The sequence below is a fragment of the Cynoglossus semilaevis genome, chromosome 16 (assembly GCF_000523025.1).
Source record: "Cynoglossus semilaevis isolate Cse_v1.0 chromosome 16, Cse_v1.0, whole genome shotgun sequence".
NCBI lineage: Eukaryota > Metazoa > Chordata > Actinopteri > Pleuronectiformes > Cynoglossidae > Cynoglossus > Cynoglossus semilaevis.
In genome coordinates this window covers 1,245,982-1,259,093 of record NC_024322.1, presented here as the reverse complement: position 1 = coordinate 1,259,093, position 13,112 = coordinate 1,245,982, and the positions used below count along the sequence as shown (strand labels likewise).

The 13,112-nt window shown below is 42.1% G+C and overlaps 1 protein-coding gene across 1 annotated transcript in view; it reads right to left on the bottom strand.

Annotated features, from left to right (window-relative positions):
• Positions 1 to 13,112, bottom strand: part of akap11 (A kinase (PRKA) anchor protein 11) — a 37,184-nt gene that overhangs the window by 21,217 nt on the left and 2,855 nt on the right. Inside the window, 10 exon segments of the mRNA XM_008327863.3 lie at positions 537 to 583; positions 2,013 to 2,099; positions 5,302 to 5,430; positions 5,565 to 9,744; positions 10,187 to 10,451; positions 11,077 to 11,120; positions 11,123 to 11,207; positions 11,573 to 11,626; positions 11,727 to 11,837; positions 12,567 to 12,651. Of these exon segments, the coding sequence (XP_008326085.1) occupies positions 537 to 583; positions 2,013 to 2,099; positions 5,302 to 5,430; positions 5,565 to 9,744; positions 10,187 to 10,451; positions 11,077 to 11,120; positions 11,123 to 11,207; positions 11,573 to 11,626; positions 11,727 to 11,837; positions 12,567 to 12,629 (5,065 nt within the window). The 5' untranslated portion in view covers positions 12,630 to 12,651.

The following is a 13,112-nucleotide window of genomic DNA, read 5'->3' as shown; positions in this document are numbered from 1 at the left end:
AGTGACCTGTAAAAGATCACTGCAGAACCAAAGAGAAATGGTGGAAACTAGGGAAAGGTGTGTGGCAGAGAGTGGAGAGCAAAGAGTTGTTCTCAAGAAACAGTTCAGTGGTTGTTTTACAGTTCAGTAGACTGAGATGATGACTAATTTTCAAGGACATGGGTGATGCGCAGTGTTGTAGCAACTACAGACTCATAAAAAGCTGATTACTCACACGACTTCGCTGTTAAGATCAGTGAAAAGCAGACTGGTCTACGCGTTTTAATCATCAAAACAACATGCGCTCAAAGCTACTATATACATTTAGTATATAGTGCAGTAACTCTCCAGATGCTGTTCTGTTCCTGTACACCTGTGGATCATCAAGGGAGGGCTGGGGTTACATCAAGGAACAGTAATGGAGCCCTTTTTGTTGGCTCCATGGACCCTGATGTTTGCAGATGACACTGTCGAACGGGAATTGGTTGACGAGTAGAGAAGACATCGCCATGCAGCAGTGTACATGGAGACTGCCTTGGTCACCGTTGCGTACTTACCACTGGACTCTTCTTTGACTTCAGTGTCCTTTTCCTCCGTGTTGTCACTGTCGGAGAACAAATTTTGCATGAGTGAAAAAAACAAAAAACAAAAAACAACAACGAATAAAACTAATAAGCCCTAATATGGCTTTAATAAACAGGATGCAAGTGCAATATAAAACATGATTTTTGACTGTATTTTTGTAGGAATACAAATTTCTACTAAAAAGTACTATATGTAATGGGGACAAGATGCCAACAAACAACAAGTGTTTTGTATATTTTTGTCCTTTCCATGTGACTGTTGGTGACAGGATTATTGATACACATGCCCAATATTAATTTACAATAATTACAATACATGTATGACATGTTAAATTTTTTATATACTGTCGGTATCTATTGCTTTTGACTCACTTTGTTCTGCATGTAGTTTACTAAAGGCCTTTTAACTATATATGTTACCTTCCCCCTTAAGATTAATACAGCTAAATGATAGCGCTGTATGTAGCAAAAACAGATGGGAAAAAAAAATAGAAAAAAAAAGACTATTCAAATGAGCAAATAGACAAAAAACTAAAATTTGGAAAAAAAGAAATGAACCGAAACGACATGAATTTAAAGAAAAAAAAATTGAAAAAAAAAGAAGACTATTCAAATGAAAATTAAAAGAGCAAATAGACAAAAAACAAAAATTTGGAAAAAAAAGGAATGAACCGAAACGACATGAATTTAAAGGGTTGTACGTTTGCATTAGGTTACAAAAAAATGTTTACTATGCATCAAATAGATAAATAACAGTTGCTACTGTGCAGCATCAAATGCGCGCACGCTGCGCACAGCGTTGTGTGCTACATTTTGGGAACTCCATAAATCAAAAGCTCAGACAGTACAAATTAAACTGGTCGGAGCGGCTGCATATTTGCATGCGTGTTTTTGTTTTTTTTAAGAATGCTGGTCTGTGGCGAGGAAAAATTACGAGGCTCGAGTGAGTCATCTGCAGCCGATGTGTTCCTACTGATGGTTTTATTTAATATGTCAAATAGCATTAATGCGAAAAGGAAAGAGAAGGGGAGGGGGGTGGAGGGGAGGGGAATCTACATTAGTGCACCAACACTACAAATCAGCCTGTCAGACTAAACCAAATTGCATGCGAGCAGCGGCAGAAGGGAGAGCAAAAACCGGGCAGCGAATCAAAGGCAGGCGTTAGCAGTGATGAGCACATGTTGTGTCAGAACTCTGCTCACATTCAGAGCTTGGTGTGGTGACTCAAGCTAAAGGAGAAACTGTGACAAAGTATACGTCAAAATGACAGGAAAAACTGTGGATCACACTTTTCATGAAGTGAAAATTGACTCTGGCTTCAGTTTTGACGTTTTGTTCAAGAATCCCAGGACAGAATTTCTTTCATTACTGTTATGATCTTTTTGTCTCAGTCTCGGTAAAACCAGGTCTCTTGTCTCTGTTTTCCGGACAGTGTTGCTGCTCACTAACCTGTCTGAGGGGGAGAAAGACATCCGCTCCTCCCCTGCCTCCCCTTCCAGGCCCAAACTGCTCCAACTACTGCTGTTCCCATTGCTGCTGGAGAGAAAAGGCAAGTAACACTACAATGTCATTTTTCAATAACAAAATATTTTTACTGCCCAATTCCAACGTTAGCTAGCGGTGTTTAAAATATAAAAATAAAATAATACTATTAAAGGCTCCGTTACCAGTACGGTTTCAATACTTCGTCGAAATACTGATACTCATGTATAAAGAGAAACAGGATGTATTGTGAGATTTGTAATACCACAATAAAAGCCATGTGTTAAACCCAAGGCCCCTTGGCCCGCATCCGGCCCACTAAGCCATCCTATGTGCCCCACGGGAGCTTAGAAATGACCTTTAAAACAAAGTCTGGGTCAACTTCAGGGGGCACGTTGACCATAAACTACAACTACTATGACTATATGTTGACCATAAACTACAACTACTATGACGCATTTCAATTTTTCTGACCCGAGCTGTCTCGGCTTCCCGCCACTAATCTGCTGACACATCGGCTGACACAAACTGATACTGATATTTGAGACAACATGGGAAAGTCAACATATAAGTTTCTCACTCTAGCATTGCTTGGTATTAATGCCTCTGTGGCTGCACCAGAGTATCTTAGAATAGACAAAAGGGAAAAACTAGTAAAACAAACAAGTGCCTATGTGTTTGTGAACAATAAATAAAAGAAGATCATTAGATTTAATCTTGTTCTCACATAATTCTGTTAATGAAATTGGGTTCTACCCGGACAGGGTAGATAGCTGGCAACAACAGTAGAAATACCACAAAAAAAATATCTCATTTTTCAGTCTAATTAGTCGATGATTAGCTGGAACGTGCACGCCTGTAGGGAGGAACCGCTTGAATGATCTAAAAATATCTCTTCATTCACCTGAATTACCTCAGATAGCGTTATTTTCCCCTGTGGCTTCAACTGGATGACACATACCAAGCCCATGTTCGGTTAGTCAATCATCGTGTTCTGTGTCTCAATAAGTCTTTGAAGACCTTTTCCGTTACTTCATCTGCTGCAAAGGAGCTTTCTGAAGTGGCTTTAATGAATAAAACATGTTGGACTTTGTTCTTGTAGAAACAAGTGCCTGAAGTAAAGAGCAAGAAGCGTTCAGGGTGAGAGAGCAAGTCCGGGGACTGAGACACACCTTTAGAAAATATTATGGTACATTACCTCAAGTCCTGATGGAAAAAAAATGTCTGTACAACATGCTTCTTTGGCACAAAAATCTTAAATGTTGTCAGTTCTGCTGCCATGATGACATCCAATCAAATGATTCTCACAGCCAAAAGATTACAACAAGGGCCCACTCTCTTGTTGAGAGACTGCTACAATTTGGTCCTCATTTCTGTGGTCTTACATCAACTCTGAAGCTTTGAAAACATTTTTTTTATTTACATAGTTATTGCGAGGACTTCATATAATGAAGCACATATGTTAGGAAGGGCTGCTGCATGTAACGCAAAACCCACCAAATGTCCTGGTACCACAACTCCATTATTAAAAATCGATTTTGGTATCGGAATATATTCAATAAGTTCTGATACTACACTCTGTTTGGGCACAGAAGGATGGAACTTTTTGTCACCCAATTTTGAAAAAAAAACACAGATCTTTCGGTGAAATGTAAAGCTTGCTTGCTAACAGGAAATCAACAGAACATATCACTTTTGTTTAATATTGAAAGGCAAAAAGACATTTGACAAATAACCCGGCTAAGCTGTACTTGAACTGGGGTTTAACCCTTCACGGTTTGAACAATTAGACGATTGTTTTAAGGATCCGCTAATTTTAGGTGATAATTACAACACCAATCAGGACCTTATCGCTTTGCATTTAAAGCACTTAAGGAAGAAACTACGGTATATAAATGCACTAGAGACTAAAAATGTGATGCTAATCTCTCAAAGTAAGCCCATAGCATGACATGTAGACAAAACCTCACATGTCACTTTTTCACTGCCTTAAACAAATGCTGTAATGTGGCCTTGGAGAACTTGAGGGTTGCGTGATTACTAGGGATGTCCGATGAGCCAACCAATATTATCAGCCGATATTAGCTTAATTATGTAATATCAATAAGAATCGCTATCGGGTTTTCCTCCGCTAATGATAACCTGATGATTTGACCTAAAAATGGTTAGTAAAAAGTAAAAGTAAAACTATTATTTGTCAATATTGTCATTGTGACACAGCACACCACTGCACACAATGAAATGTGCACTCTCCCTTTATCCCAAACGGCTAAATATATCGGTATCGGTTGATATCCGAATCGGAAATTAAGCGTATGGACAATATCTGCCGATCGGATATCAGCAAAAAGTTAATATCGGACATCCCTTACTGAATTAAGCAAAAAGAACGAAGTCCTTTAAAATTAAATATTACATTACTTCTTTGATAGATACACTGAATGTATACTGCTGAATACACTTAGCTAGCGATGCAGCATCCTGGAATCTACCAACAAATTGCGACCAGAGTTTGCCCGGTTAATAAGGTTAAGAGTCACACCCCTAAACAGCCTGCGCAAAAACTAGCTGCAACAACCGAAATGCCTATTTTATATACGGGGAGGAGCAGCGATTATGTTCCGTCCTTTGCTTTAATCGTTCTAAACCGCTGAACATACTTTGCACAAAAAATACCACAGAAGCGATAAAATACGCGTCTCGTCTCACTGCAACATACTTCACAATATTCTCAAGACAAATTCCTCTTTCAGATAAAAAAAAATTGAAGCATGATTTAGACTAAACAGACCACAATAAAGACATTTCTCACATGTTCGAATACAACCAGTGGTGTCAAAGATTACCGTTTTCGATACTGTTACATCAACTGAGCATTTATGTAACGTCAAAGAGAGGGAAGCTACTCCAGAAAGTAAGTAAAATAACCCCGAGATGAGGGAAACTCTTAGTTATCTGTCTCAGAAAGAAAGGTAACTCAAAGCCTGAGTCAGTCACCATGGTAACAGACTCTGTCAACATAACCTGAAGAAAACCTGAAAAGATTCCACCCGTCTCCTCCTGCCGTTCAATATTTTGGTGATTTTTGGTGTTTTTTGTGCAATGAATGGAATGTTTTTCCAACAAGTAATTGTTAAAAATTTCAATATTGACTAAAACGAAGATTATGATTTGTTTTTACTATAACTGAGCAACATTTCTAACTGTGATCTACTAACAATAGATTGATTTTAAAATAAAGCTGCAGGCCACATACCTGTCGCTCAGATGAAGGAAGCTACTGTTGTCGTCCTCAAAGCTCAGGTTGGACCAGCTACCCAGACTGTCCTCACCTACACTTAGCTGCTGGCACACAGTAGACTCAGTGGTTTCCCTCCCAGGAGCGCTTATCAGACACAGAAGAAATTTAAATAATGAATTCAAAAATCAATAAAAGTAAGGCCAGTTATGGCAAACTGCTAAAAACAGCTCCATACTAAAAGAAACTACAACCGATAAAACTTTTGCTTTTGCGTTTACCTAGCATTGGCAGCCTGACAGATGTTCGACAACGCCGATGTCATCACCTCTGCAGTGAGGCTCTCGGCATAGCTGGTTCCATCATGTCCAATGCCGCTGTCTGCGTTAAGGCTGGTGTTGCTTAGCTCGCGTTTTGCCGTCTCCATTGCGTTTGAAACCATCTCTTCCGCAAATGCCACCCGGTGGTCCAGGTCGATGTGGATAGTAGGAATGTCCAGACTGTGGAATCTCTCAGTTAGTGACAGACATTTTGCCGCATTTCTGCTCTTCTGTGACATGTGCGTGTAGTATTTTCCATGTTTGCTGCAGTAGTAACACTCCTGAGCCGGGCAATAGCGGCATGTCCTGTCATCCAGAGTTCGACCTGCATCTGTGCCCTCGGACAACCTCTGGGTGTGCGAGTGTCTGTCGTGACTGTATGTTCTTTGACGTTCCCACGGCGACTGACCGACTAAAACCAGCCCCATTTTCAGCGTGTCATCTACTATTTTCCGAGCGTAGTGCTCGACGACGTGCATCACCCCGGTGTTGTCGCCGTCATCGTACAGGCTTCCTGTGCTGTGGTAATGCCTGCTCTTAACATCCTTGGATAAAAGCGTGCAGGAGAAAGAGTTTTTGATCGCATTTCCGGCCACATCTTCGTGTTTAGATTTCTTGTAAAGACAGGAGTCGGTGAGAGACTTGGGCAGTCTTGCTGAGGGAAGGTGCACCCTTTGTGTGACATCACGGGTGATGTTGTGAGCTAAAGACTCGGCAAAGTTGACAAGCGCTGCATAATCCCTCTGATTCTCCTGGTCGGAGTTGCTACAACAACAAGATTCCTTGCCAGAGGGGCAAACTGGGGACTTTGCCGTATCTACGGTTGGTGACGTCTCAGCACTAGTCATTTTCCATTCATTTGGCAGGGACTTGGAAGAGTAAGGGTGGGTTGCTAGTGATCTTAGCTTAATCTTGCGATTAGCGTGAGCAAGCCCTAGTTTTATGGAACGGTAAGCCAAACGGCTTGCATACTGGTCTAGGACCAACTCTCTGTTGCCCCCTTCCTTCTTCAGTACCCGGATGAGGTAGCTTGCATATTCGTCCGTCACGCTCTCACAGCTGGGGAACTCTGAAGACATGCCAGAGCTAGAGTTGGATAAAGTGCTTGAGCTGGAGGGGGGAGACCGAAACACGGAGGCTATCAGGTCACTGGACCACTGCTCGGTCAGCCTATCTACCCTGGAATCCTTGGTCTGGCGGTGACCCAAGCATTCCGAGCTTCTCCTTTGTGGTGCTCTGTGATGAGGACACCGCTGCCCGCTGATCATAATTCTTTTCACATCATTGATCACCTCTCCTGCCACCTCCCCAGCATATACCCACAAGGAGTTAAGAGTCTGTTCTGAAAACTGAGCCACACTGTCTTCCATCTTCCCACTGCCCCTACTCGTGGCACTCTTGTCTACCTCGGACTTGTCCAAGGTGTCCATTTCAGTTGCCATTGAGACAATGTGACAGGCCAGTCGCTCGGCATAGGCGAGTGCTTCTTTTTTGGACAACCTCTGAGCGGATATCTTGTTTGTGTCCTGCCAGTCGGTGCTCCCTGTCTCTGAACATCTCGGAACATCACCCTCCCCTTCTGCCGGTTCTTCCTCTTCATTCCCATTGTCCTCTTCGGACAGAGAACTCATCAGTTGAAGCAAGAACTCAGCCTCATCTTTTTCAGCGGCGTGGTCCGTTTGCCCTGGGTCAGGCTCTGGTAGATAGTGAGGTGTTGGGGGTGGCGGAGCAGGAGAGAATTCCTTGGAAAGTTTACTCTTAAGCTTTTTGGAAAACTGCTTTATCTGTCTCTCATTTGACACCTCACAGGGGGGGTGCTGCGGTGTAGACGGAGGAGTACAAGGTGATTCACTAGACTGCTGGTCAGAGCTTGGACTTGAGTCACGCATGGACGCAGACATTTTTCTTTGTACACACAAGTCAGGGGCTGGCACGTCCAGTGTGTGCCTGGTCATATTTTGAGCTTTTACAACTACTGTGGTTTTTTCTGGATCTAACTCAACACAGGTCCCGCCGTCACCCTGCTTGGAAGGAGATTCCGGAGTTCCAGAGAAAGTCGTCTGCTGTTTTACTGCAGAACCGTTTTTGCTTCCAATTGTCTTCGTGAAAAAATCGGCACATTCACCAAAACTCTTCTTCATCTTGGAAGCAGTTATAAGCTCACACGCCTCAGTAACTATTATACCCACCATATTGTTAGAGAGATTTTGAATGGTAGAATTTTCTTTTTCTCCGGTTGTAGATTTCTGGGTTTCGTGACCTTGGGTGGAAGTGGTGCTTTCAGTCAAAGAGTCAGAGGCATCTCTGTGGGGTCTTGTACATGGAGTGTCCAACGAACTAGTCTGACAAGTTTCCTCAGAGTCCTGGAAATGGGACAGCGCATGGCTGACTTCAGGTGCCGGGACACAGCTAGCCATGCCTGAGACGGTGATGAGAGCTTTTTTTACTGTGCAAGATGAATCCTCTCCAGAAGCTCCTAGATTTGCTGAAGCAGAGCTGGAACTTAAAACCTGCTGGTTAGTAAAGGTACTGCAGGTGTCAGTTCCTGTACTCTCTGCACTGACATAACAGATGTTCTCCAGAGACACACTGATAGCTGCCTGGCTGGTGAATGCCACGTCAGCCTGAGAAAGTTCTATGAAAGCTTCCTGGATGACAGATTCAGACAAATCTGAAGCATAAGAAGAAACCACCTCCTCCTCCTCTTCTTCTTCCTCCTCCTCTTCGAGATGTTGGCCAAAGGACCAGTCACTTGGAGTTAATGGGGTGGAAGGGTGGGAAAACTGACACACCTCCATTATGCCTTCGAATACAAGCTCCTCAGCCAAGTCAGCAGCAAAGCGTGTTACCGTGTTGTGAAAAATCTGCTTTTTTACCGTCAGAAACTCTTTCAGGGCTCCAGACACGGCCTCCCCGACGAGAAAACCTGCTAATCCATTAATCGCTTGTTTCTTCAAGACGTAGGCATGGCGTCTCCCAATCTCATGAAATGCCATCTGAAACACAGACGATGTAAGTCTAGCAGCTAAGTGACATAAAGTGGTGGTGCAGGAAGATACACCTTTTTGGAGGTCCCTCAAAGCACTGCCCAGACTCATTTCTACCAGATCGGTGGCAAACTTTTGAATGCCATCCTTCAGAGACTGGGACTTCTTCTGTAGCTCATCCACCGTCACGGTCTCCTGTATTTCTGAAAGCTTCATCAGATAACCCGAAGGGTTTTTGAACTCTTTGTGGCAGACGCAGCTGAGATTCTTGTTGTCATTGATATCTCTAGCAGACTGATAGCCACAAACAGATCCAAGGATTTCTTTGGACAGATTGCTGGCAAAATCGGAATAGGTCTTATACAAAGAGCAGAGGTCTTGGGGCTTACGAAGCTCCGAGGTGCCCTGTCCATCCTCATCTGGCTTCCAGAAGTATTCGAGCGGTCCATTAGAATCCACTAAAGGGCTGAAAGCTGAGGAGCTAACGGGACTAAAAAGTGGACCACCATTTTCTTCAGAAGGTGTCTGTACTGGTCTAGGGGATTCTGGCAGCTCAGAGTTAAGTGAGTAGGGAGAACCTGGTTTTAGAGGTGTAGGCTTTTTCACATTGGCGGGAAGCGTTGGCTGGTCAAAACAGTGAGGATTCATGCCCTTAGTTGAACAGCCCCTTGAAACAAATTTAGATCCTGTCATGATTGAGCTGGACTCTGAGTTCTTCTTCTCTGACTGTGGGGCACATACATTTTCCAAGGGTAGTGCCAGAGTGGAGCTCTCCGAGCTCATGTCTTCCAGGTCATCAAACTGGTCAAAACTGTCAAAGAACTCGCTAACTTCAGAGTCAGAGTCCTCGACTCTTTCGTTGGGTCCTCCTGGCACCTGGGGAATGTCCAGCTTGGCCAACAGGCTTTTCTGGTAGCCTACCTCATCCAAAAAGATAATCGGACTGGGGCTGGAGCAGTCCGACTCTTCGGATTCACTAACGTGACCTTGAGGTGAAGGAAGAGCTGGAACCGTTGACCGATGTTTGGCTGAACACTTCTTGGAAAATGAGCTTATGATCACAGCGGATCCTGATAATTCTTTTTTTCTCCTGTGGGCAGGAATCGTCTGTGAGGCCACATCTCGCTTCTTCAAATTGCTATAGGGAGCTGCAGCTGTGGAGTCAGACAAAGGCAAAGATTTTGTACCACGAAGAAAAGTCTAATTGTAGCAATTTTAATAAACTAGTGTCGCACCATGTATTTATTTTATTGTCAAAGTCTCCTTTCTTAGCAATTCCTTGCTAAGCAATTCCTTGAATGATCTTTGAATAACGCTCCACTTTTTTTTCTACGATTCCTCTGCTGTTATATTTTGGATAACAATTAGCAGTTTTGCAGCCTTTAGCAGGATCATTTTGTTGGCTTAAGTAACTTATTCATCTTTAGTTAACTCATCTATTTTTTGTCGTACAATAAGATTTTGCTATTGTATCTAGTTATACATTTAAAATCTTGGCAAACGACTACCACTGTGATGTACCTTTATGTCTTCGTTAGCTATGGCTATAGACCATATAAAAACAGAATAGCTTTAAGCATAGTGTGTTCAACATACAGAGAGTGTCTCCGGTGTCGTCCTCTTCCAGGTGCTCTAGCGCTGTGACAAAGTCATCCTCAATTGAAGAAACTGATTGGTTGGTGTCGTCCTCCTCTGGCTGATTCGCGTCAGCCGAGCCCATGTGAAGAGCCTGAAGCTCCAAAGCGTAACGGATGCCAGCCATGTAGCACCCGAGGAGGCCCAGAAAAGACGCTACACTGGCCTGAGAACAGACACTGGCACTGGGATTGTGTCTCAGCACACATACTGCTTTCAGCCAACACTAGGAGAAATGAACAACAAAAATGATTGGATTTGCATCTATGAGCTTCAGATAGCTGAAGTACGTATATATGTGCATAGAAAATAAGATTATGTTCAAAAGGATTTTGCAAAGTATCACCGAAATCACATGGGAACCTATGATAATCAGGAGAACAGGATTCCCCCCGTTATGTCTAATCTTTGATTGCAGAGGGGATAAGTTACATTTTGCAGAATACAGAAATGTACTTTATAAAGCAGACGAGAAGGTGGGAGGTCTGACTGGTCCGACATGAGCGACGAAAACCGCAGAGTGAGCTGCAGAGGCCGTGTGAACCCAAACATTGAACTCAGACAAGGCTGCGACCGTGGGCTGAGAAAACAACCTCTTTCTTTCTGTCTGTTTGTCTAAAAGTAACCTGCACTTCTTCAAAAAGTCTGAGAAAAGCTGGGATGGTTGCACTAGGGAAAAGGGAAACCATGAATGGGGAAAGTCATTTATTTTCTTATAAAGTATACTTGTACAAATAACTCTCAAATTTCTTTCTTTTTTTTTTTTTTTCAAACATCCGCGTGTCAAGCCAAGGAGGAAATGCCCCGTCTAAATCTTTATAGAATTTTGGATTTCAACCTTTGTTATTTACCTGAGGGCAAGCCTCTTTCAGCTCCATCAGCCGACGTGAATTTGCAGCAGGAGGACCTCGTCGTTCTTGAGGCCATGAACTTGAAGTGGCCTCAGGAGCTCAGACAGACCTCCAGGCAAATATGATAGAGCCTATGAATGAGAAGGCAGTGGCAAAAATATAAGAAGCCCCAAAATATCTAATATCTAATATCCTCCAAAGAGCAAAAAAACTAAAATACAAAAATTTGTAAAAAAAAAAACAAACGAAATATCTAATATAGTTGTGATTTTGTTATTTCTACTCTTGGGACAGTTTAGCTGTATCCTCCAAAGAGCAAAAAAACTAAAATCTTGTAAGAACAAAATATCGGTCTTTGCACCTGCGTCACTTCCAACTGTAGACTAAATCAGACTGAAATCTTTCAAACCTTTGTATTCTCTATTTCATGTGACCTATTCGAGCATTTCTTTTTGGTTTTTTATTACTATTAGTGATTGTGAGATTGTAAATCCACCTGCTGGGTGACGTCTTCTCCTTCACATTGAGCTGGCAGGTACACAAAATTAATCTGAAAGAACACAGACGGTGATTAAATTCTGATATGTAATAGTGTTAGTAATAGAGAGTGTGTGTGTGTGTGTGTGTTCGTGTGGGCCAAAGTGCCAAACCTCTGTCAGCTTCACGGTATCTCTGTTTTGTGACTCCAGGCCGATGCTGCAGAGCTCTTTTTTACTTCTGAACAGGCTTTTCAAACAGTGTGCACCGCCGTCATGTATAGTCTACAATGAAAAAAAAGCAGAGGGAAGTCAACAACAGAGAAGTGGAAGTTAAATTTATTTGTAAAAGACTGTCCTGCCTGTTAAAAAGAATTACTTAAATAAGGTCCAACAACACAACATTGCTCTACACCAGGGTGTCAAACATACGGCCCGCGGGCCAAAAGTGGCCCGCTAGAGTGATGAATCCGGCCCGCTTGATGAATTTTGAAAAAAAAAAAAAAAAAATACACAAACACTTCATGTTCAGAATATTTTGGTCACATTATTATTATTGTAATTAATAATAATTATTTAATATACTTGTACTTTTTTTACATGAAAACAAAGGAAACATGAACTTATTGTAAATTTTAAATTATTATGGTAATTGGTGATTATATTGGTCCGGCCCACACATCTGATTAGGTTGTGTGTGGCCCGAGAACCAAAATGAGTTTGACGCAAAACAGAGAAACATATACTGTTTATGCTTCAAAACTCCACTGAACTTTACTTTAAAAAATGTTATTACTACAAAACTGCACTAGGCCCAACCCCATGATATAGCACCACACACTCAGGGAGGCCCGATTGGAAATACATTTGGAACCAATGGCTTTGGACACTGAATAAATGTTAAAAAAAAAAACAAACAAACAAAAAAAACATTTACCCATTATAGAGAAATACCTTTATTTGCAAATGTTCAGTTTTAAAGTGTCATTAAAAAACAGACTTAAACTTCCCGACCTCTTTCCGCACTGGAGCCCTAGTCCGTATGGGGACTCCTCTGATACGAGCACAGGCATCCATGGCATCAGTGAGCTGTGCAGGGCTGTAACAGACAGACAAACTGAGTAATGGAAACAACTTGGCACGTTCACTGTAAATGACTAAGTTCATGTTTTCAAAGCAGAACTCTGAAATCACATGGAATTGTCCAACACCCAATAGGTTTCTTATTGTGATGCGTGATGTAAATAAATTGGTATACTGTATTTATATTATCCCTGATCAAAAACTACCGATGGTAGACCTTTACAGCAAGTGTTTTTTAATTTGCATATTATAAGAAAAAAGAAATTTGCAAATTATAAACAGCTCAATTTCCTAAACTGACCACATGCTACACACAATTTGTAATCCCTGTTTCTTCAGACTGCAGAGCCGACTGAGGTCTGGACAACGGCGTGTGAAAATAACATGAGGCCAAACTGGTGAACTGGTGGCAGACTCAGGATGGCCAATTGTCTTTGATTTTCTTCAAACAGACAGGCCTGCATCAAAGATCAAACA